General features: G+C 40.0%; 3 protein-coding genes across 6 annotated transcripts in view; 1 reads left to right on the forward strand and 2 right to left on the reverse strand.

Annotated features, from left to right (window-relative positions):
* RAD9B (RAD9 checkpoint clamp component B) overlaps window positions 1–6,940 on the reverse strand; it is a 27,160-nt gene extending 20,220 nt beyond the window's left edge. The window contains exons 1-4 of the mRNA XM_075059838.1: window positions 6,907–6,940; window positions 5,096–5,166; window positions 3,973–4,122; window positions 3,107–3,221 (exon numbers count right to left, since the gene is read on the reverse strand). Coding sequence (XP_074915939.1) covers window positions 3,107–3,221; window positions 3,973–4,122; window positions 5,096–5,166; window positions 6,907–6,940 — 370 coding nt within the window. The remainder of the gene's footprint in view (window positions 1–3,106; window positions 3,222–3,972; window positions 4,123–5,095; window positions 5,167–6,906) is intronic.
* A 157-nt stretch (window positions 6,941–7,097) lies between these two features.
* On the forward strand, window positions 7,098–13,180 carry VPS29 (VPS29 retromer complex component). Of its 2 annotated transcripts, XM_032800620.2 has the most exons (5): window positions 7,098–7,285; window positions 8,288–8,299; window positions 10,925–11,116; window positions 11,740–11,975; window positions 12,649–13,180. In XM_032800620.2, the coding sequence occupies exons 1-5, from the start codon at window positions 7,283–7,285 to the stop codon at window positions 12,764–12,766; spliced, it is 561 nt and encodes a 186-aa protein (XP_032656511.1). In that variant the 5' UTR covers window positions 7,098–7,282; the 3' UTR covers window positions 12,767–13,180. The 2 variants fall into 2 exon arrangements, with proteins under 2 accessions (XP_032656511.1, XP_032656512.1); XM_032800621.2 differs by lacking the exon at window positions 8,288–8,299 and having other exon boundaries at window positions 7,099–7,285.
* A 1,961-nt stretch (window positions 13,181–15,141) lies between these two features.
* Window positions 15,142–23,448, reverse strand: part of KNTC1 (kinetochore associated 1) — a 73,859-nt gene continuing 65,552 nt past the window's right edge. The window contains exons 58-63 of one of the 3 annotated variants that reach the window (XM_032800615.2): window positions 22,823–23,034; window positions 19,881–20,010; window positions 18,777–18,866; window positions 17,801–17,946; window positions 15,822–15,912; window positions 15,142–15,487 (exon numbers count right to left, since the gene is read on the reverse strand). In XM_032800615.2, the coding sequence (XP_032656506.1) occupies window positions 15,464–15,487; window positions 15,822–15,912; window positions 17,801–17,946; window positions 18,777–18,866; window positions 19,881–20,010; window positions 22,823–23,034 (693 nt within the window). In that variant the 3' untranslated portion in view covers window positions 15,142–15,463. Of the gene's footprint in view, window positions 15,488–15,770; window positions 15,913–17,800; window positions 17,947–18,776; window positions 18,867–19,880; window positions 20,011–22,822; window positions 23,035–23,448 lie in introns of those variants that run through there. The other 2 variants (XM_032800616.2, XM_032800617.2) reach the window with 2 other exon arrangements.

Genomic DNA, 23,448 nt, shown 5'->3' on the forward strand with positions numbered 1-23,448 from the left:
TCTTCCTCACTTTATCTCTACACGTTCTGACCTCACTAGGAACTTTCCCTTGCTAATCCCGCTTTCTCCACTCCTATAAGCTTCTGCTTTTCCTAACCCCTCTCGAGTTGCTTGCTCATGGCCAGCGGCCTACACCTGCCCATGGTATTTCCCCTTTCCGGATCAGGCACCGACATTTTAGTTTTCCGCAGCTGCGACTTAAAGTAATTCCAGGCCTCCTTCTGCATTTAAATCCACAAGTTCCTCGTCATCCACTTCCTAACTAATTTCTTAACTCTTTAAAATTAGCCTCGAGATCGAAAAACGTAATCCCAGATTACGTTTGTTATCCCCATCTAATTTGAATTGAATCAGCTCATGATCACTCGAACCAAGTTGTCCCCACCACCATTTCTGTCTACGGGTCCTCAACTACTCACCAAACAAATCTAAATGCATCCCTCTCGTAGGTACTCAACACTTGATGAAGAAATCACTCCGCTACACATCCGAAAACCTGACGCCTATTATCTCCAGCAGCACACTGATGGAAAAACAGCATCGCCTTCCAGTGCTATCATCCGGGAAGATTGGAAGGCTCCCATAATCACACATTTCCCCTTAGTGTTACTCATAAAGAACATAAAGAGGTCTCTATCGATATCCAAATCACCGGCGTCAAGCAGTCACCCATAGCACACTTCAGGGAAGTCGTATGTAAGCGTTGTACCCAGCGTGATTTTACCGCGACAGACTCTGTCTTATCTATTCCATCAACTCTCATTTCATTACAGTTCAGCGCCATGCATTGATGGACAAAGGCTACTCCGCACCTATTGCCTTCTCTTCCTGTCTTTTCTAAACAGCACATGCCTTCATACCCGTACTGGCCAGTCAATGAGTACTATTCCACCAGGTTTCTGTTATCCTATAATATCCGGTTTAACTTCCTGCACCAGTAGCTCCAGTTCCTCCATCTTGTTCCCTAGGCTCCTCGCATTAGTAGTACAAGACATTTTAATTTTGACGTTTGTCGTCAGTTGACATTCTTTCCCCGTCGTGCACAGACTTTCTAACAACAGCATCCCCCGTTAGGCTAGTTTCAACCGCTTTTCCTCCTGGGGTCCACTTCTTTGTCCACAAGGGTCCCTCTCACTTCGTTTACTTCCTCTCAGCTTAAATTCGGCGTGGAGACTCCTGAACATCTCCCACCATCTCCCCACTTCCTAGTTTAGCTCTTCTTAATGACGGTCGGCGAGCCTCCATCCTAGAAGTCTATTTCCCTGCCTTGCTTAGATGAAGTCAATCCGGAGCGAACGTCGCTGTCCGTAAATGCGCTCCCATGCCCGTACATCCCAAGCCCTCCTTATCAGCCACCACTGCTGAGCATCTGTTAATCATCCATAAATCTTGTCGCTCTTCGTCGCCGCTTAGGAACCGGCAGAATCCCACTGAAGATCACCTGAGCTCGATTTCCTTGAGCGTCTTTCCCATGCTGACAAGTCCTCACTTTCATAACAGTCTTCCAGCGAGTGCCTAGCCGTATCATTCGTTCTCACATGAGGACAATCAACGGATTCTTTCGCCCCGCCCCGTAGTGATCCTTTTCAGCCTCGGTCCACATCCTGTACCTATGCCCCGGCAGACAGCACACCCTTCTGTTCTCCGATCAGGTCTAGTTACAGGCCTGTCTTATTCTTCTCAGTAAGAGTCTCCAATCACGTAGACTGTTGCTTTTCCTGGCGCCAGTGTGATTCTCAGGTTCTATCCCCCAACCAGCTGGCGCAAAGCCCTCGATTTGTTCTCGCGCTCAGTAAGGCTCATACTGGTGTCGCCTCCATTAGAGCTCCTCCAATCCTTCTGCAGTTACTAGCCGCTCGCCTCTTTTTCCTCGCCCATCTCTCCTTCAGCGAGCCACGCCCTGCGTGCTCCATCTTCATTGTTCCACACACCCAGCACCACTGTTCCTGAGTTCCTATTGTCTCGTTTCTGCTGGCCGTCTTTTCCTCTGCCTGGTTCTCCCTATTCACATCTTTTCCACCGTCCACTTTCCTCGAACCCGCAGCAGCCCTCTAGAACTTCTTTGGTCTGCTTCCTCTGCTCGTCTGAGCCTTATCCCTGTGCTCATCAGCTCTCGCTTCTTCCATCATCTGCTCAAATCCCCTTCGTAAACTCAGCCAGAGTTTCGACTGCATCTCCAGTCCTCTATCTTTTCTTCCAGCAGTTCTATCAGGGCGGCACTCTCATGCAGACAAACTCCTCTTCAGGTGCCCCCTCCAGGACCATATCATGCACGCTACGCATCCGGTCATCCTCAGTGTGTCCTCTGCCTGCTACTTTCTGTCCTCCATCATGCCTTCAACTGCTTGTGCCTGGCAAGTGTCAGCTCACACCGCACCACGGTACATCCAACAAGGCCTGGCTGCTGGCAGACGCGGTGCCCCTTCCCTCTCTGGCTTGTTGGTTTCTCCGCTTTAGTCTCTCTGGAACCTCCCCCTGGAAACTCCTACTGAATACTCCCCTGTTAGCAGTCCTGTGCCGCTGGGGTTCGGGGTTGTTATAAATGTGTATGGGTAGGGTTTTGTGGCCTGCCTTGTGCAGGAGGTCAGACTAGATGATCATATTGGTCCCTTCTGACCTATGAGTCTATGAGTCTATGAGTCTAATGATTATGATGTGAAACTTCTATTCCATCTACTAAATGCCTATTTTGTAGAACACAACTGTTATGACAAGTTCCCCTAAATAACTATCAACAAATATCAGCCTTTCATAAAAGTAATAATATTACATACTGTGAGGAAATTAACAAAAATTAATCATCTATCATATGAGTAATTGCAGCCCAAAGAGTCTGTAACAGCAGATGAGAACTGAATACACTACTGTCCTATATATTATACAAAACCGCTTTAGATTTTATTAGGTTGCAAAGCTTTTTAGTTTACAAAGTCAAGCACCCAAAAGATAGGAAATGGTTACAAGAATCTTCTATAATGGAAAATGTTAGGCATAACATTCTGCCAATGACAGAAAATAATTTAATAATCAAAAACACAAAGGTGACAAAATATATACAAGTTTAACTACTTAATGTTTCTATAAAGTCATATTACATTTAACCTACCGTGTTTGCAGAAGAGCTTAAAAGTTATATGACAATCATTAACATTTGTATAAATGTTGCACTTCTCTACATTCCTTTCTAGTGTGTTTAGCCATCTAAACACAGGGAGGACTGACTGTAAGAAAAGTGCATTAATAGTGTGCACCTTAAGAGCAACACAAAGAATGTTAAATAACAGTATGTGAATCACAAATGGAAACATAAAAACACCTTTGGGGGGGTGTGGGGGGAGGGAAAGGAAGAGAAGGGAAGGATAGCTCAGTGGTTTGAGCATTGGCCTGCTAAAGCCAAGATTGTGAGCTCAATCCTTGAGGGGGCCATTTAGGGAACTGGAGTAAAGATCTGTCTGGGGATTGGCCCTGCTTTGAGCAGGGGGCTGGACTAGATGACCTCCTGAAGTCCCTTCCAACCCTAATATTCTATGATTCCTCTCACCCCTGCAATATAACAGGTGCCCAACAGGGCAGCTAATGAAATAGCTGAAAGAGGGATGGGACAGTGTTCCTGGCTCACTGCTCTTGGGACAGCAGGGTAAATGGTCAGAGGCAAATTAGAAACATGATGCCCCCTACTGCCTCTCTGTAGTGATGAAGCTATTTCAAACACTTCAGTTCAGATGAAACTGCAGGGCATAGCTCAGGGAACATGACTAATCATAAATACAAATGTTGTTCCTACCTCAGTTGTCTTGAGGGCTACAAGTTAGAGCTTTAAAGGGCACAAATGGTCCCCAGTTCCACAAAGGATGAATTCTACTCAAATAGAGTAATACATCATTCTGTCCCCTACAACACTCACAATTCCATTGGAAAGTTGAATTGTCTTGCTGTTTAAAAAGTCATCTTTACTATTCCATTAAGATTTACCTTCATTACTAATTTACACGTAAGGGGTAATTGTCTTTTTGTCTGACAGAGTTCAGGTTCAGCTGTCCAGCAGTAATGTTGAAAAAACATAGATGAAAAGAAGACACATGCATACGCTGACCTAGAAGAATTCACTGATCTTAGAGCAAGCTAAAAATATAATTAAAAATGAGTATTTTATTATCTTGAAACTATAAACAAAAATTGATGAAATATATATTTTTATTTAATTTTATACTCCAATATCATATATAAGAACAAAACACTTAGATGTATAAATACAGCAGATGGTTGGATGCATATACATACATCATCACGTTTAAACAAATCAGTTTTACTCCTCCTACTAGTCAGAACTGGTTGATAAAATCTAGCAAAATGAATGCACGTGAATAGTTCCACTTACCCCACTGGGACTATTTATATGCTTAAAATTAAGCTTGTGCTTAAGAGCATTGATGGATCAGAGCCTGTGATAGCAAAATCTAATAGTTCCTTTCCCTCATCCAAGTGGGTGTGCATGGGTCTATTAATGCCTATATGAGAAGGTGGTTTACATTACAAATTAAAAATAGAATATCTTCATATTTTATCTGATGGCCTGCAATCACCCCAGCTTAAGCTATGATCTTTGCACAAGTTAAGTAGGGTTGGACCTGGTCAGTACATGTCTGAATGAGACCACCACAGACATGCCAAATTCTGCAGGAAGTGGTGCTGACGATTCTGTAGGAGTCAGAAATGAAGAAATGCTGGAACATGGTCTCAAGAGGTAATTTTAAATTAGATGTAAAGCTGAGATCCTGACCACTTGTTGTTATTAAAACATCTGTGGCAGTGATCCTACTGTCATAGACAAATTCTAGTTTGGCAACTATGAAAAAGCAGGAAAACTATAAAAAGCAGAACCAGAGGTTCCATGATATCATTCGCATAGTTGAGATGATACCCCCAAAATGGAGTGTGGCCATGCCAAAAATGAGAGACGGTAAGGAAGATAATTTGTATTATGCTGTAATGCATGTATAGAAAAATTTTCAAAAAGCTACCTACATTAATGTTGAGACTGTATTTCCCCATAAAAAGCCATTTAAATTATTAAAAACCCCCAAAATGCACTTACACCTTTTTCATTTGGGTCAAACCAAAACTCATCACTAATTCGTGCTATGGCATGTATTGCTCGTCCAAACACTATAACAGAAGACAAAAGAAATGTGCTATTTGCATTTTGTATTTGGTTAAATAATAAAAAAAACATGATATAACATTGTCTCCAGATTAATGGAGCAGAAATGTACCACAGGTTGAAAAGTTGCCACCAGTGCTGGGTACCTCAGTTTCAGGAGCCCAAATTGAGATAATATGGGCCTGATTTTCAGAATTGTTAAGCACCCACAAACCCAACTGCTCAGCACTTCTACAAATCAGCCCCAAGGTACATTAGAATGGGCACTTAAAAACTAGGACACATAAAACCAGTGGTCACAGCTGAAAAAATCTGGCCATGGAGCCTTGAAGACAATAAATAAAAATGAAAAAGCACAACGCCAAATTAAGGGCAAAATTTCCACTGAGTAGGACTCCAGTATTTGACCTATTGAGTCCCTACCTCCCGTACTTAACACAAACTTGAAATTACCAAGCTGTATTTGCTTTTATTTTGTGCACCAGGTCAGCAGTGGCGCACTACTCAATTAACAGAGTTCATTCTTAAAATACTGTTACAAAGCCATCAGGAAGCACAAGAGCAATGGTTTTGGTCTAGATCTTATACTGAAATTTGCTATTAGGACTACTAGCTTTTAGGCATAAAAACAGCTAACTTATTTAAAGATTATTGCTGTATATATTGAAAGAAACTTTAAGGCTGTATGGTTGAAATAGTTTTTTAAACAATATAGGAGTACCTTGATATTTTACATTAATGACTGGGAAACCCACCATAATGATCTTAAAATAACATCACATCAAAGATGATCACCAGAATAATGCTTCCCTAAGACTGGCTTTCTTTAAAATACAATTTAAATAAGTAGGGATAATCTTGTATCCAAAGAATTACTACTACTAATAGTTTGAACTTGTATCACACTTTCTTTCATAGATTGATTTTATAAGTGAGTAAGAACCAACAGGCCCATTTTATAGATGGGGTAACTGAGGCACAGAGAAGTTACGTGCCTTGCTCAAGATCACACAGCAAATCAATAGAATTAGAGGCCAGATTTTCTGATTTTCCCTCTCCTTCCATCTATGCACCCCAGAATCCTTGGCACTGGCAGCTGCAGCACTTTGTTTGAAACACCACTGAAACGAATGTAAAGAAAAAGTCCTCTTCTTTCTAATAACATTTGAAGGTCCACCAAATCACACTTTGTCTTAAATTACATGGCAACACCTGTTTAAAGTATATTTTGTATGACAGAAATAGACAGGTCTTAAAACTCAAATTCCAGAGGCCTTTGCTAGAAAGAACTCTATAAGTAGCAGTACTTTCCATCATGTTGCACAAGGGTCTGCGTGTTCTGCGTGCATGTGAGGAGCCACTGAGCTCTGCTTACAGTAGGGACAAGATGGTTTTAACAGAGCTCCCACCAGGTGCTCTCAGGGAGACCTTTTGGTTGATGAAAGACCTCATGTCACTGGTCTTGGGCAAAACACACTCACAGGGCTCGGGGGGGGGTGGGGGAAGCATCTTGCAGCAATATGGTGTCATTGGCCTCCACATGCTGTCACACCTCATGTTGTTCTAAGAGCTCTATGTAGCCTTGGCTCCCCACTCTCTGCCCCGATCATCCACTCTGGAGGTCTGTCACCGTGTCCCCAGCAGCAGATCTCAGCACGGTTACCTATTTCATGGTCCCAGTGATGTGCTCCCCTTGCCCTACCCCTGAGCAGCCCCACATATCCCCCTGCTGCAGTGGGTGCTACCTCTGAGGTGGGTCCCTCCAATCACACACTTCATGGTTCGGGGACTGGGTGACTGCACCTCAGTCAGGCCTTCCCAACCCAGCCTCGCCCCTCACACAGCAAAAGGGCGGGAAACCAGCCAGTTGCTTGAGGGGCGGGGCCAACTGCTCCTCAAGAATCTGGATGACGCTCATCCCTCGCGGTCTGACAGTGACGAGTGAAGCGCGAGGCCTGACGGCTACGGAACGCGCTCTGGTGTGTACCGACTTGGAATGATCCCTTCTAGCTGCCGTAGGCCGTAGCCGCACTTGGCTTCCGGAATCTGTAACGGCCTGTTGCTCTTTGGCCCTTCGGAGCGGAACGGAAGGGAAGGAGGTGACGAGTGGACGGGAGCAGGATGGTGAGCCACCCCGGGGAGTGTGGGCGGTGAGGGGGAACTCCTGACCCGCACCCTACGCTGGAGACGGCCCGGCTCCGGGGCCCTGGTGCCCTTCCCACCCTCAGTGCGTTGTTGCCCCAAGGCCCCCGCCCCCATCACCATCGCGCTCCTGCTCCCCTGGGATCGGAACTACCTTAGCCACGGCGATACAGCGGAACCGTGCTAACCCTCCCGTCTCGTGACGCTCACCGAAAACGGACTCCTAGTTCCAAAGCTTTAATTGTAGGGACAGTTCTGTATTGGGGCCTTGCTGTTCTTTAGACTTAACTTGACACAACATATAGACTAACTCGCTTACTGCAAAGTAACAGAGTAACTAAAACCAAGCAGCTGTTTATAAAACAATCCCTGGCTTTTTATCTCTTGTTTACCTGCCTCTTAATGCCAAGTTCAGAAATTCATATTGGGTCCCCCAGGCATTTAGGCAAATTAGCAAGGTTCCTCTGTATTTCTTTTGAATGCTGTCTTGTATTAACCATATAATCTTCAACATTGTTTGCTTTAATAGTATTCATTTATATGAATAATATTTTTCGGAAATATTTGTGACCAATTTCTTGGAAGAATAGAAATCCATGAAATTGGCATCAATGGAGATTCTTGTTGGGGGGGGGGGGATTCTGATCCATTACTGCTTACTAAGTCAGTCTAATGTAAAATTCAAAAAGATTGGATTAGAAGAAAAATATTCAAAAGAATAACTGGTTCACTGAAAAATTACAACAGGTGGTATGAATATTTTGTGAAGTGGCAGCTTGAAAAAGTGTTCCAATATTGTTTCTGACCATTTCAGGAAAGCTGATTTTTTTAACACTTTCTTTCATAACATTAAAAAAAAAATCATTATTTGGCTATTCATATGTCTTATTTTTTTCTTTTCTGTTGCTTTCTTTTAACATTGTTCATGTTTCACCCTGTTTTTTCATTCCCCCTGTCTGCAATCAACTTCTTCATTCCAATAAGGCTGGGCACAGAGTAAGTTTACTCCTCTTGGCTCTTGCTAACATAGGTGATAGATGATTTGCTAATGTTACTAGATGTTAAAATAGGTATGAATTATAGAATAGCCGCTAGCCAATCCATAGTCAAGACTGCAACTAAATTTCTGTTGAAAGCCAAATTCTTGTGTGCTTGTTGTCATGATTGTTGTGTCTATCAGAGATAAATGTGATACAGCTAATACAGCAGAAAATGCTGCTTGTTTTAGTCTACGAAGCTATTTTGATAGATGGAAACTTGAATCTGAATTATGATCTAAATGGTTTCTCTCAATTCATCAGCACTTATTTGATTCAGTGAGGTTGAGTGTCTCTAACTGAGAGCATAATTTGGGGGCGGGCATTACATATGTAACTAACTAGTGTTGTGTGTAAATCTTGTAAGACTTGATTAAAGATCCCACCTACTGATTTTGATGGCAACAAAACAATCATGCTACAAAATCAGCCATATTAGGAAATTGTTTTAAAACTGTTTCAGTTAACATGGTTATGCTATCAATGTATAGAGGATATAGCATTGTTAAAATGTAACTTTTTAAAATTTTCTAACAATATAGGAGCTCAAGTATGTTAGTTCACTTTTTTTTAAGTTTGTAGCACAGGAAGGCCAACATTTAAGTTTCTCCCTCCCTTGTCCTATCCAATTTTTAATATAAACAAAGTGCTGGTGAAAAGCCTATCTACTGAACAGGTACAACACTGGCACTAGCCCAGCAAACTTCAATGTCTTGCCACTGTGCTTTCTTTTTGAGCTGGAAGGATCATCTTTAGGAGTAATAGGAAATTTGTCCACTGGGAACTAGTGGAAGGCCTTACTACTTCTGGTAGTCTAAGAAATAAGAAGTGCTTTATATCACTACTGACTTGGACTTGAACCAGTGGCTCACAGGTTAAAGATTCTGTCTCACTTTACCAATTCTTTGAGTTATAATATTCCCCTCTCTTGCATAGTTTGGATAGTTAGACTGAGCAGGCTTTCACAACACGGGTAAAAATGCCCGAGTCATCTGCACTTCTGTTAATATTGTTAAGTGCTGCTGCATGGTTACTGGAATAAAATGCAAAGGACAAAACTTATAATGTAGACAAGGTTATAGTTCATTCATAGTATAGCTACAAGTAGTGCTATCTAACTTTTATATTTGTCTGGAGAGCAGTTTGTGTGTTTATTTACAATGGACTTGTTTACACTGGCAGTTTATAGTGCTGCAATTTTCTTGCTCGGGGTGCGAAAAAACATTCACCCAGCAAGTTACACTGGCCCTTTACAGTACTGAAAACAGTGCACCAGCGCTGGGAGCTGTGCTCCCACCATTGGTAGCTATGCCCCTCATGGAGGTGGTTTGTTAGAGTGCCAGGAGAGCTCTCTCCCAGCGCTCTGCTGCAGCTACATAAGCCACGTTAAAGCATTGCCGGTGTAAACCACCCCAATGTTATCACATTTTGGGTATTACCATATATCAACAACACTACACTTGGAAGAAAACAAGTAGTATATTGACTTATTTATCAGAATAATAGGAATGCATGCTTTTTATCCAATATTCATGTGGCCTGTAACAATTTTTTCTTTACAACCCTTTTCACACAGTTGTCGCATAATCAAATTAAGCTTGGCTTATTGATACTTTGTCTGCATTAATGTTGTTTCCTAAATAACACGTTTAAAAAGTCCTGAGACATTACATTGTAGGCTACCTTCATAATCAATTATTCAAATTAAAGGTGTGATGATAGTACAGGTGATTTATTTAATAATGGTGATATCCTAGATTTGAGATACAGACTAACAGATATTACTTGTTGGTTGATTCCTGACAGAATACAAGTGATGCACTTAACATACTTCATAGAGCGTTTCCTTTAATAGTTTTATGTATTCATAGTTCTGTTCTGGTCTGTGTTCAGCTTGCAATGGTCTATTAAAATCAACTTTTTGACAAAGATGTACTTGATACAGTCCAATGGAAGCTAAGATGTTTTTTTATTTTGTCTTTTGACAAACTTTTTATTCAATTTAAATACAGACACACTGCAAGCTCATTTTAGGAAAACAAAATGAAGATTAAATACTGAAGTAAAGGGAAACTTGAAATAATGAAAGGGAAGTAGCCATAACTTAGGGCTGGTCTAAACTTAAATTTTACCACTTGAGCTATGTCTGACAGGAATGTCTTTTTTACTATCAGCCAATATAAGGTGGACTGTAGATGCAGTTACACCGGTATAACTGTGCTTGTACTAGTACAGGTTATGCCATTTCCCCAAACCAGCATAAATAATACAAATACAAGGACTTTCATATTAAGTGCATCTATTGCTAGAGGGTTGTAATGCCATACCTATATTGGAAAACCCTTGTAGTGTAGACAAGGCGTCAGTCTGTACCACTCTATCTTAGTGAGACATCACTCACTTTGAGACCCACATCCCAATCATAAGCTCAGTTTCAGTTTTTTTCAGTAATTTTACATCAGAAATCAGAATTGTGAAACTGAAGATAACCAAGCTTGCAAATTTCTTGCTTCTTGATTTTTATTGGCTCCAGTTAGGTTCTGTAATTCCTCTCTCTCTTTTCCTGCCCTTGACACCTGATAAGCTGGTATTAGTATTAGGAGACCTTCACATCCCACATCGATGCAACAACCTCCCAGCTAAGTTCAAAAAACTGCTGGTCCCAGGAAAGATCCAGCACATCCTCTGCACCGGAAACCTCTGCACCAAGGAGAGCTATGACTACCTCAAGACTTTGGCTGGGGATGTTCACATTGTAAGAGGAGACTTTGATGAGGTAATGACCTCTCTACAAAGACTTCTAAAAAACAGTCTGACACTTGAGTTATTTATAACTCCCTTTACACTATTTAAGGAAATGGACAAAACTGAGACAGTTATAGTTAGTTAATAAAGAACACGGTAAAATGACTTAAGTTCTTACCTCATGCCCAACAAGGCCAAAGCTGACCCTTGAATTCATGTTATTTGGTTTGTTTAATTATATTTGATTAAGCACTGTAATAAAATAGCTGAACTTATTTGCCAGCGAATAGCTGCTGTTGCCAAGATGTTGAAGTTCCTTGGTCAGATGCAGTTTTGTAATTCTAAATTTATTTTGAAACTGTAAATAATAAACTTATTTCAATATTTCTATAAGCTTTTCAGTCTTGGTGCCACCTTTAAGGCAACATATTTGGCTTTGATGCAGTTGATTTCTGGCTGGGTGTGGTATTCCTGCTAGATTTTCTGCATTCTTCAGTGAAGAAAAACTTAAGTTGAAGAGGGTCTCTAGCTTATTCTCAGGAGTAGTAGGTTTTTGTGTTATATGAATACATAGCAAATGACTTAATTCCTTTTGAAGATGGAATCTGTTTCAGTATATAATCTGTATGTTGTATATTTGTTTTTAATTTTTAGAACCTGAATTATCCAGAACAGAAAGTTGTAACCGTTGGGCAGTTCAAAATTGGGCTGATCCATGGCCATCAAGTTATACCATGGGGAGATATGGCCAGCCTGGCACTGCTACAAAGGCAGTTTGATGTGGACATTTTAATTTCAGGGCATACACACAAATTTGAGGCATTTGAGCATGAAAACAAGTTCTACGTCAACCCCGGGTCAGCCACAGGAGCTTACAGTGCCTTGGAGAAGTGAGTTAAAATAAGCTGGACAGTTGTCTATTTACCTAGGTTTTTATACCACACTCATCATTGTTCATCAGCACTAATTTTTACAGTAATAATTGTTCTAATAAACATGTATCATGATACATGTTTATCTTCAAGCCTTATACATACTAACAGGCCTAATACACACTAACATTAATTTTGTTTTTTGAAACATCAGTATTGCATTTCTGTATCACTTCTCAAAGGTTTGGATCTAGAAAAGAAAAGGTTGAAAACAGCTGTTCAGCATGTGTGTGTATTTATTGTTGCTGCCTATTTCCTGTGCACACAGACTAGAAAGTGATAACTAGAGCCTTCCTAATTTTTGTCAGGTTGAATAGATAATCCCCAGCAGTGATGTTTCCTATCAGAGGAAACAGCTGCTGTGCAATGAGTTAATTTTTAGGGTTATTTGCTAGATAACCATACACATTGTGCTGCTGGTGTCCAGGATTTTCCTATAGAACCTTCTAAATCCATTTGCTTAAGATGAGTTTGTTGAAATATCTAGCCTTGTTTTCCAACTTTTTGTTAGATCATGCTTATAAAATTCAAATTCCTTGGAGCAACTCATATTAAGAAATCTAGCTTTAAGAAATACCAGATGTTGGAGTTTTATAATTACCTGATATTAACAATCAGTTTTTCTTTCCAGCAACATCATTCCTTCATTTGTGCTGATGGATATCCAAGCTTCCACAGTAGTGACCTATGTGTATCAACTAATTGGAGATGATGTGAAAGTAGAAAGAATTGAGTACAAAAAACCCTAAAATGAATCTTCTGGTGCTCTTTACCATTTCATTCCCTCTTGTTCTAGTCAAGTAACTGAGCATTCAAGAACCACAAACTGTCTGCAATATTTGATTGTTTGCAGTATTAAATACTGGCTAACTGCTTGTAGCCTATAGCAGGTAACTAGTTTATAATACATAGCTTCCAGACAATGGCACCCTCTTGCTTGTTTTCTATGTATGGTTCAGCTTGTAAAATATCCTGTTATGGTGCAAAATGCCTTAGGTGTATAATCAGTCTTGTTAAATAACTACCTTTAATGTTGTAATAAACTTGGTTTTTTAATCAGTCAGGTTTTATTTATATAAAACTTATTTTGAATGATAAACCATTAAGGCAAAAGTTATGTGTAACAGTTGAAATTGTTTTGAAATATACTGAATTATTCATAAGCTTGTGACAGTATTCTACTTTTGGTAATAGCATTTACAGAACCTCCACACTTAATGCAATTAAGTAATTATCAATTTTTGGAAAAAAATTAGCTTAAGCCTCTTGACACCAAAAGACTTGTCTAACCCATGAAACTTAAACTGAATTAAAGTAGCTGTGAATTTAGAGTGCAGTTGCTATTCTGAAATATGCCCTATGTAGTGGAATGAGTTTATTGTTTGTAATTAGTTTAATCCACTTTGGAACTGGCACTTTTAGTCCAGAGTAAGTGGCTGCACCAAATTATTCTGGAATAGCTAAAATGAAGCATGGTGTGAACAAACCTTGAAGTGAGCCATAACATGTTTTGTTTTAAACCATATTTAATATTTTTCACTCAGGTTAGTGTTTAAGTCAAGAGCAAGAGTAAAATGATTTAATACTGTTCCTGAAACTACCAGGATAAAACTAAATAATGTTAAGGTTCTGTTATTTAAAGTACAACTTCTGTATGAAATCAAACTAGTTCTAATGCACTGCATGACCAGTTTTAGGGCATACACAAACTATCTTCAATAACTTGTGCCAGTTTAACCAATGACCATCTGATTACCTTTGCCTTACTTACTCCAGATTTAAAGAAAAATAAATCAAGATAAAATGTTAAACTGAAGTTATATAGAAGTGGTCCCATCAGTATATAAGAGTTTAGACACTTTAGTTTCACTGGACTTACTCATCTTTAGAAAGTTGAAGACCATAGTTCATTTATTTAGACCTCAAAAATTGGTTTTGAAATACTTGTGGATTTCCTATTCTCAGCTGAAAACACTCAACCCAAGCTCCACATGGTAGGGTAGCCTCTGTTGCTCATGCCTGCCATTTTGTACTAATTATCCCACTAAGAAAGGGAGCCATAGCAGTGTTTCTTGCAGAGTATTATTGGTGTTTGTTTCATAAAGAACAGCAAGCATCTTTTTCTCTGCATTCTGAGAGTGGGTTGCTATGCTAGAATAGCTCAGTTTTTACAAGAAACTGCTTTTCCACCAAAGAGAGTGATTCTCCTTTCAAGTGCTGAGAGTATTTATTGTAGGATTGGAGGTGTATCTTCTTATAACTCAATTTGTTAGACAACTTAGTATGATGCAAGTACAAAACTTTTTCTAATTTTCTTCTCCTTACTCAGCTGGTATAACACTTATTCAACTTAGTTCCTTATCTGTTTTACTTGTTACTCAGTCTGCATTAGCTGACAGCTGAAAGACAGAACTATTGCTAGATTAATTAAAACCACCATCCGGTTATTGCTTTTGTTAGTACAATATTACTAGAATAGATACATGGGTCTTAAAGATACAGCCACCCTGGGCCTTAATATCTATTTTGCATCTATTTTAAGTGTGCTCAGTTTATTGGCATGTTTCCACTCAGTTTTCGGAAGGTACTCTGTTTCCTTTGGAGGAATTCATCCATATACTTTTGTCTCAAACAAAGAATAGTGTCACAATAAAACAATGGCAGTTAAATTGTTTGTTTATATGCACAGTTGGTTTTAGAGAAGTTATCTAAAATCTTAATTTCATTGAAATGAGTATCAACTTACCCTATTCAAGTAGCATGTATAGAAAGTCTGGGGAGGATGTCTTAGTTAGTTTACATTACAAACATTAGTATTTTCTAAGTTAAGTTCAAAATTTGAGCTTGTCTGTTTTATTTGTGCCCATCCTTGAATGAAAACCAAGTCTACAAAATATTTTACATAAGATACACGAACATTTACAATCTTGTTTAGAAGTTCTTATCACACAGTTTACAAAGTGAATTTTATCTTAATAGGATTTGATATGGAAAGGTTGTTTAAAAAACAAAGCAAAAAAGCCTGACATTGAGGAGAAGTTACAAAGCCACAGCCCTGACTTCATGTAACTCTTGAAAGGAAGTTAAATTTAAAATTCTCACTTAATTATTGCCAGTATTGAAGTACTGAGATTACACCAAGTTGTATGGGAGGGGGAAGTGGAAGAAAAGAAAGAGTTCATACAATGTAAATGAAGCCTTTAACTCTTTCACATGGGACAACACACTTAAACTAATGTGAATGTCTGTTAGCCAGGAGCAATAAAAAAAATGTGAATGGTAACTTTTGTTGAAAGGGTACTTAGGAGGTTTCAACTTAGTTCCCCTTTAAATACAATGCATGTGACCAATACAGTTTGAAACAATCTTGCCCCTGGAAGAGAAGGGATATAGATCAAGTTACATGCTCCTCTGGGTAGCTGTTTCCAGTAAGAAAATGCAGAAGTCTACTCTGGTGCACTTAGAAACATCTGGATGGGAAGAAAAGAGGAACACACAAGAGTTTAGTAACTTTTTATAGGAATATAGGAACTTATCCAAAAGGATAAGTTTATAGGAAAATGGAATAGGAGCATTGAAATAGGCATAAAGTTCCCTTTTTATATAAGAAATATTGCATAGATTTTATTTGCATGTGTGAAACTTAAAATTCTACCATGACATGGTACTAAAATAGAAAAATAACTAATATAGGAGAGTCTTTAACTGGTCCAAGAGCATCTTGTTGTTTAATCTGAATGAATGTCTTAGGTTTCAGTATTTTCTCTTTAAACCAAGATAAGTTGGATAACTAGAGCCTTTTACCTTTAAAATATCACAAGATGATTTATCTGCCAGAATGGGATTTCCACATTGTTTCTGATATTCTACTATTAGGGCTGCTGCATCATCCATGCTGTAAAGGACAAAATAAAGTTTGTTTCACAGCTGACAAAACTAATCTCCCTCAGTTCCCATAATACTCTACAATGCAGAGAATTTAGACAATGTGCATTTAACTATAAAACAATGCATATAAACAAAGTTTTTGTGATTTCTCCTCTTCTTTTCCAATTCCCTAAAGCAGAGGTGGCCAAGTTGAGCCTGAGAAGGAGCCAGAATTTACCAATGTACATTGCCAAAGAGCTGCAGTAATGTCACCAGCCCCTGCCCCCAGTGCTTCCTGCCCCACCAGCAGCCCTGCCAATCAGCACCTCCCCTTCCTCCCGATCAGCTGTTTTGTGGTGTGCAGGAGGCTTGGGGGATTAGGGGGTGGGAGGGTATGACAGGCTCAGAGGAAGGGGTGGAATGGGGGCAGGGACTGTGGCTGAGCCAGGGGTTGAGCAGTGAGCACCCCCCAGCACACTGGAAAGTTGGCACCTGTAGCTCCAGTCCCAGAGTCGGTGCCTATACAAGGAGCTGCATGTGGCTCTGGAGCCACAGGTTGGCCACCCCTGCCCTAAAAGCCTAACAGGAGTTCTGACTATTTTTCTCTACCCCTTTTCAGTAGATAATCCGGGAAGGGAAAAAGGTCTCCCTAAAACCTAGCTATTTACGTAAAGCCAACAACTGCTGTACCCTATATCAGTAGTTTAGACTCACAGTGGATTTCTATCCATGTGTAATGCTAAGTTTTAGTCATGGGTATTTTTAGTAAGTCATGGAAAAGTTACAGGCAGAAAACAGAAATTCACAGCCCGTGACCTGTCCATGGTTTGTACTATACAGCCCTAACTAAAACTTGCGCCTTGGGGTGGTAGCCCGGGATAGCGGCCTTGGGCTCTGGGGTGGTGACCCGGGACCACTGCTGGTGCTGCGGGAGAGAGGAGGGTTGGTGGGGCTGGCAAGCTCCCTACCTGGCTCCGCACAGCTCCCTGGAAGTGGCCGACATGTCTCTGCAGCTCCTAGGGGGAGGGAAGGCCGGAGGGGTGTGTGTGTGTGGCTTGATACGCTGCCCCCTCCGAGTGCAAGCAGGCAGGGGCAGTGTGCAGAACCCCCTGGGTCCTCCACCTAGGAGCTGCAGGGACATGCCTGCTGCTTCCAGGAAGCTCCCCTGAAGTAAGTGCCGCCCCACACCATAACCCTCTGCCCTAGCCCTGAGCTCCCTCCCACACCTAAACTGCTGCTGAGGGGGAGGCTTCATGGTGGCCTGAGACTGGCCCTAGGGCTGCCTGAGCTGCTTGGGCAGTTTCGGAGCCAGCCGCTGTGGAGGTCACAGAAAGTCACGGAATCCATGACAGACACGCAGCCTTATCGATTTGTGATCACAAAACAACATAGTGGCAAGTACAGTTGCTCATCTGGGAGAGTAAATATTTGTTTACCGCTGCTAAATTCCATAAAAAAACCCCTAGAGAGCCAGTCCCATGTGACCAGTCAGCTCAATAGGCTGTTTCGTAGTCCGCAGTTTGAAAACTGCTGCTCTGTGGAACTTTCAGTAAGCTTACTCTTTCCATCCCAATAGAATACCTGTCCAAGTCTTACTGAGTCAAGGAGCAAAATGCCAACTCCTGCAGTTTGGTAACAAATAACTTTACCAAATAACTGATCCATTACTTTCAAACAAAGCCCCCAGCACTGTAAGTAGATTGCCAGGGACCATGGACGATTTCTTAGTCACTTTAAAGAAAAAACATTTCATTGTCAGTGCTTGTAAAACTCTTGGATACTGTGTGCTGGTAAGTCACTAGAGTCCTAGTAAATGAAAAAGCTACAGTAAATACTGTAAGATTCTAACTTCCATAGGAGTTTTTTCTAATTGTATCTACCGTGCACCACCACCATACTACACCTTGTTAACCTACCAGCTCTTGTTGGCAAGGTAATCCACTAATTCTTTCACTCTGTGAGTGTTCATCACTTGTAGCTTCAGTAATGGGAAGTATTTTGTTTTAAAAAATTGTTCATATTGTTTCTCGTTTATGATGTTGTCCAGAATTAAACACCTAATCTGAAAGTGGCAGAAGAGTTATTTAAATATTGTAGATACAATTAAATTAATTTTCCTATACTGAGCTCTTATTTGTTTGTCAAGGGTCTATCCTACTAGCATTTTCCCACTTGAGTCTCATATAAGGTGATTAGGGTTAATGTTTTTACAGCACTTTGAAAATATAAGCTCTCTTATAAAGAAGGTAGGATGATTTGAGGATTAAATATTCTTGTCTCTCAGATAGGGAAATTAAGTAAACTCATCCACAGTGAGTCAGACAGAGCCAGAAAAACAGTATAGAGCTCTTCTTAGCAGTTTTGTTTGGTTAGAGCCTTGCTGTGTTTAGTTAGTACCATACAACTGATTTGACAGTTAGCTATTCTTCAAACAATGTTGCCCTCCATACATGGGAGTGTGCTACAGAACAGCATTGTGTAATCATAGTCGTCAGTGAGTCAATTACAGAATAATTAACAGACTGCAAAAATTTATTTCCTTACAACTACTACTGACTTATTTTAGTAACGGACAAAGTGTACTAACAGTGCATCAAACTTGTGTTTTTCTTTGTCACCATCTTATTAATCAAGGATAACTTGCTGAACAGTGGCAAAAAGGGTTGGTAAAATCCTTGGATGTGTAAATGAGGGAGAAATAAGTAGGGAGGTGATCTTTCTGTATGGCACTGGTGTGACTGCTTCTGGAATAATGCACAAGGTTCTAGCATCTACTTCTTAAAAAACCCCACAAACAAACAATTGGACAGGTACACAGGTCAGACTAGATCGCCTAATGGCCCCCTCTCTTCTTAAAGTCTATGAATAAGGAGATCATATTAGTTTATTTACCTGTGATGCAAAGCCTGCTACTTCACCAGTGTTCATATGTTCATCTACTTGCTGTAGGACAGCCTCTGGGTTACATGAAGATAGGAAACCCTTGGAAAAATTAGTTTGACATTAAACATATGCAGAATTTTATAGTCTAAAAATTCTCAGAGGAACAAATGTTTTGAAACTTCTTGCACAAATGAGAAATTGTTTGGTTTCAGTGCATACTATTTGCTTAAAAGCTTTTGTTTTGATTAACTCCTGCAACATGTTCTACAGCAGAATTTATTATACACGTGCGGTCAACAGTTGGGATTTACTCCATTGTGGGAAACTGAGCTAAGGAATTTCTCTCTCCACAAAAGAAAAAAAAAATTGCATAAATACAATTTAAAAATTTGTGAAACTAAAAATAGACAAGCATTTGTAAAATGTAGACAAACTAAACCTTGTAGATGTATTCACAAATTAATATTGTGCCATATCAATAGATAAATTAAAAATGCGTGTATTAGTACTGCCAGTGCTATCTTGGTAGTTGTAGGAGCAGCATGCAGGGCCCCATGAAGCTTTCACTCCATCCTCCTCCTTTACTCCATAGGAGTAAATGCTGAGATAAGGGAAAGGGAATAGTGAAGATACAAATTGGCAGCTGGGACACAGCTTTAATGCAAAGAAAGGTATGGGTCACAACATGTGAGATGCTCACATCAAATGTTCATTCTAAAGAGAGGTAGAGGTGTCAAGTGTCTCATATTAAGGAAAACTAACTAAACTATTAGGCAGATTACAAGTTTTAAAAATAATGTCAAACAAATTTGTCTGAACTAAGGCTTCACAGCACTGTTTTATATCTTACATGGGACTAATCTCACTGTAATCACACTGAACATTATCACAGTAGCATCAATTTTAATTGCTTCTGCACATAGGTTACTTTTCTTCACATTCTGTTCACCATAAGCAGGTGTTGAAATCTAACATTTAGTTTTGGTTAATGTAAATTCTCAGTACTGATGCAAGAAGCAGATTAATATGCATTTCCCATGAGCAATAAGCTCCATGCCTTCCTTTTGTGAGCCTTTTTGCCATAGGTGCATAGAAATGTAAACCACTGCTTACCTGAATGTGTTGCTCTCTCTTCTCAGTCTGGGGAATCAGCAGCAAGCATCCCAGAGCAAAAGCTGTAAGGTCCAACTGTGCATATTGCCTTGCAATTCCAATTGTATCTAGATCAGCTAGAACAGGACACCTTCAGATGGGGAGGTGTCTTAATTAATATACTTATCCTTTTCTTCAGATTTTTGAGAGAAAGCTTATATTAAGTCCAGGGTTGCATGGCTTTATACCTAACATTACTAGTTGCTTAAAAAGGGTATTTTTATATTAGCAATTAACAATTGCATTTAATGTTTGTTGTCTCATTCAGCTCTGATGAACGCCATACAACCAGAGGAAGGGAGCACACCGTCCATGCTAATGTGCCCCACTACCCCCCCCATTTCTTCAGTGAATTAACAGAAATAGGTTGTTAAATTGCATCTGCTGCTTCAGTCAGGTATTATTAGATCAATAACATGCTGCAAATTCAGAAATTAATGGCGGCAAATTAAGGAAGTTACCAAAACTGCAGATGTATGTAATATATCCACATAATTAAAAATGCAGTCACACCAATATTTATTGTATACATTGACCTCTATATATTATATAATATTGCACTTTTAAAAACTGTTAAAAGAACATAAAGGTTGCAAAGTCAAACATAGTTCATGTGTAATGGATTAACCCCCCCCCCCAAATCTATGCTATCATGTGACTCTATTCTGACCCCCAACATGGGTCATCAGTAGAAGTCAGAACATTAGTTCCATGGCACAGACTGGTAACACATGAGCTAGTGGTAGTAACTAGTAAAAGCAGTAGGCTGATATTCTCTATGTGGACCACTCACTAAGTGGAGATGAAACATTTTGCCAGTGGATTTCACAGCTATTTGCTGGCAGCAGGGGAGTGTGGAGACTGAGGACTTCTGCATTCAATTCCAGATTCTACAAAGCAGTGTATTCTAGTGGTTATAGGCCCCATTTCTCACCCCTCTGCATTCCAGTGTGGCTGCTTCTTTCTCCTCCACCACAATGCCTTAGCACCAGAAAACTGGCAGAGCACAGGAGAGTCTTCCTGCTTTCAGGCCAGGTGCTTTGGCAGCTGGGAGGAGCAACTGTCAGGGAAAAAAGTCCTGCTGAGCTCTAGCACCTCTGTTCTGAAGCATGCTCAGTGCAGATAGAATCTTTACAGAATTTAACTGCCAAACAAATCTGAGTTTGTGCGAACTAGGATTTTTTCCAGGGGATTACAACTTGTGCAAATCTGGACACATGTTCGCACAGAGGGCAAAAGGCACATACCTGATGCTAGGATGACTGCTTTCCTGCTAAATTTGAAGTCCCAGCACCAAAACATGGAAGCACTAGAGCATTTTAAAAATGTTTGAACATGGGCAAAACAATGCATTTTCCCCTAATCATACTCTCAGAAATAGCTGAACCATTTTGGCTGAGACTTTAAGGCATACACCCAGCATGGGAAATTTCAGCCTGAATGGTTAAAGTCTGGCAGAGTTAAAGCAAATGAAAACAGGATCTGACAATGGGAAGTGTCAGGCAACCTTAAGTGTAAATTAAGCAGCAGTATCAGCTCTGCCTAGAATATTGTTCTAATATATAGTATAACTACATATACCAGTGCTCTAATTTAGAACCATGGCTTGAATCTCCTTTCTTTTCTGCTGCTATTGCAGTCACACCAATATTTATTGTAAATATTGCTATTGCAGTGCTTTGCAGATCCTTAGAGGACCACCAGTACAATCAAGGAGGTCTGTGAACTGACTGGTCCCTACCAGAGGCAACATGTGTCGGGGTATGTGGGGGGATCATGCCTCGAGCACCCCCTAAATACCTCTATATATCACCTAGCATTGCTGTATTTTATCATTAGCATCAGGTAAGCTGTCAGTATTTTAATTTGCTGTGTTTTTTGTTGATCTGTCAAATAATTTCTCTACAGTAATATTTGTGATAACTATTAAAGAAACAAATTAATGAGGGAGGAGTTGTGGATCTGCAGGTTTGTCTATTTAAGTTTAGGAGTCCCGGGGTAAAATAAAGTTGAGAACGACTGTGCTATTCTATCTTCTTCAAATGCAAGACAGAATGACTACTGAGCCTAAGCAAGCACACCTCCATAAGTAAACATAGTGCTTTTAAAAAGAGCTAGGTACTATTTCGTTGAAGTTGCCACCAGAATTTCTACAACTAGCTGTGGCAAAATTGTAGGACTTCATTAGAATGTAGACTGATACAAATGAGGGAGAACGAACCATTTATGCATACACAACTCAATTTTGGATAGATTAACTTTGTGTATATACATCTGTGTTTGATTATTAGTGCTAATACTTAAAATGTCATGTTTATTCTCTATAAGAATATACATCAACATGATTTTTCTGTTTAACATTTTTCTTGTGTTATAAACTAATGGCCTGGGAAGTTTCTCATGGACTTTATGCTCATAAACACTTTTTATGATTGATTGCACTTTTAGAGTGAGATTCTATGATGCGCCTCTAAAGGCAGCACAGAACGCACAGCCCAGTGGAAGGGACAGGGTGGCTAAGTAGCTTTAAGTGAGCTTTGGATTGTCCAAACACTGGGCTTCTCCAGGGGCTGGAGCAGGCCTTGGTGTAATTTAGATGCTGTGAGTGGCTGTCTAACTTCTGGTACATGTCCCTGGCTGCCTATGGACAGCAGTGCTGTCAAGAATCTACAGCACTGTGTACTGGGCCCTGCCCCCTAAAAATCTGCAGAGAAGGGGGCTGTCTGTCTTAGTTCCTGCACCACAGGGATTTACCCCCAGTCAGATCCAGGGCTTTTAGAGTTTCTTTACACTGGTTCAGCCTTTTACTGGGTGCAAAGTGTTGGAGGAGGGGTGAGAATCTCTCACACAGTATTTTCCACCCCCAATCTTCCAACCAAATGCAGGATGCAACATTTACTTACTTCAGTAGAACCATAAAACATTCACAGCATGCCTCTAACTGCTTAGGACTTGGCGGACAAGAAGCTGAGGAAAAAAAGAAAGGAGATATTGACAAACTAAAATACAGTACTGCCATATTCTTACACAACCATGAAAGAGAGCTAAGGATAAACCTACCTGCAAGAAATGGTGCCAGAATTACACTTCTCCAAGCTCGGCTAAAGTTAGGAATCTATTGAAAATAAATATATTTTTAAAACAACACCTATAACATTCACAAGCCAGCACAATATGGAATTTTGGAAATTGACAAATTCATTTTTTTGAACAACTCAACTTTGGACTAAGGTAATATCCATTATTATATTCTATATTATAGAATTTAAGCTGTAAGATTTTGAACATTAGGTTCTTGGATGTCTGCCTTCTGAGGCTAGTGTCTAAGCCCTATATTTTTTTTTTTCAACTCCATGGCTCCCAGAGGCAATGGCATCAAACACTAAATAAATCTCAGACCTCCTAGTTAGTCTTTACCATACTCCTGACTTTGCAGGATTGACCTAGACAAAATAACATTACCACCAATTTACAAATCCCTCAAAATAAGGGTCTAATAAAGGAAGCAAAAACACAATGTTACACTACA

This window comes from Chelonoidis abingdonii, chromosome 22 (assembly GCF_003597395.2).
Source record: "Chelonoidis abingdonii isolate Lonesome George chromosome 22, CheloAbing_2.0, whole genome shotgun sequence".
NCBI lineage: Eukaryota > Metazoa > Chordata > Testudines > Testudinidae > Chelonoidis > Chelonoidis abingdonii.

Excerpts from the sequence above, each read along its gene's own strand:
- VPS29 (XM_032800620.2), top strand. Across the intron at positions 11,117-11,739 it reads TAAGAGGAGACTTTGATGAG|AACCTGAATTATCCAGAACA; the intron begins GTAATGACCTCT and ends TTTAATTTTTAG. Across the intron at positions 11,976-12,648 it reads GCTTACAGTGCCTTGGAGAA|CAACATCATTCCTTCATTTG; the intron begins GTGAGTTAAAAT and ends TTTTCTTTCCAG.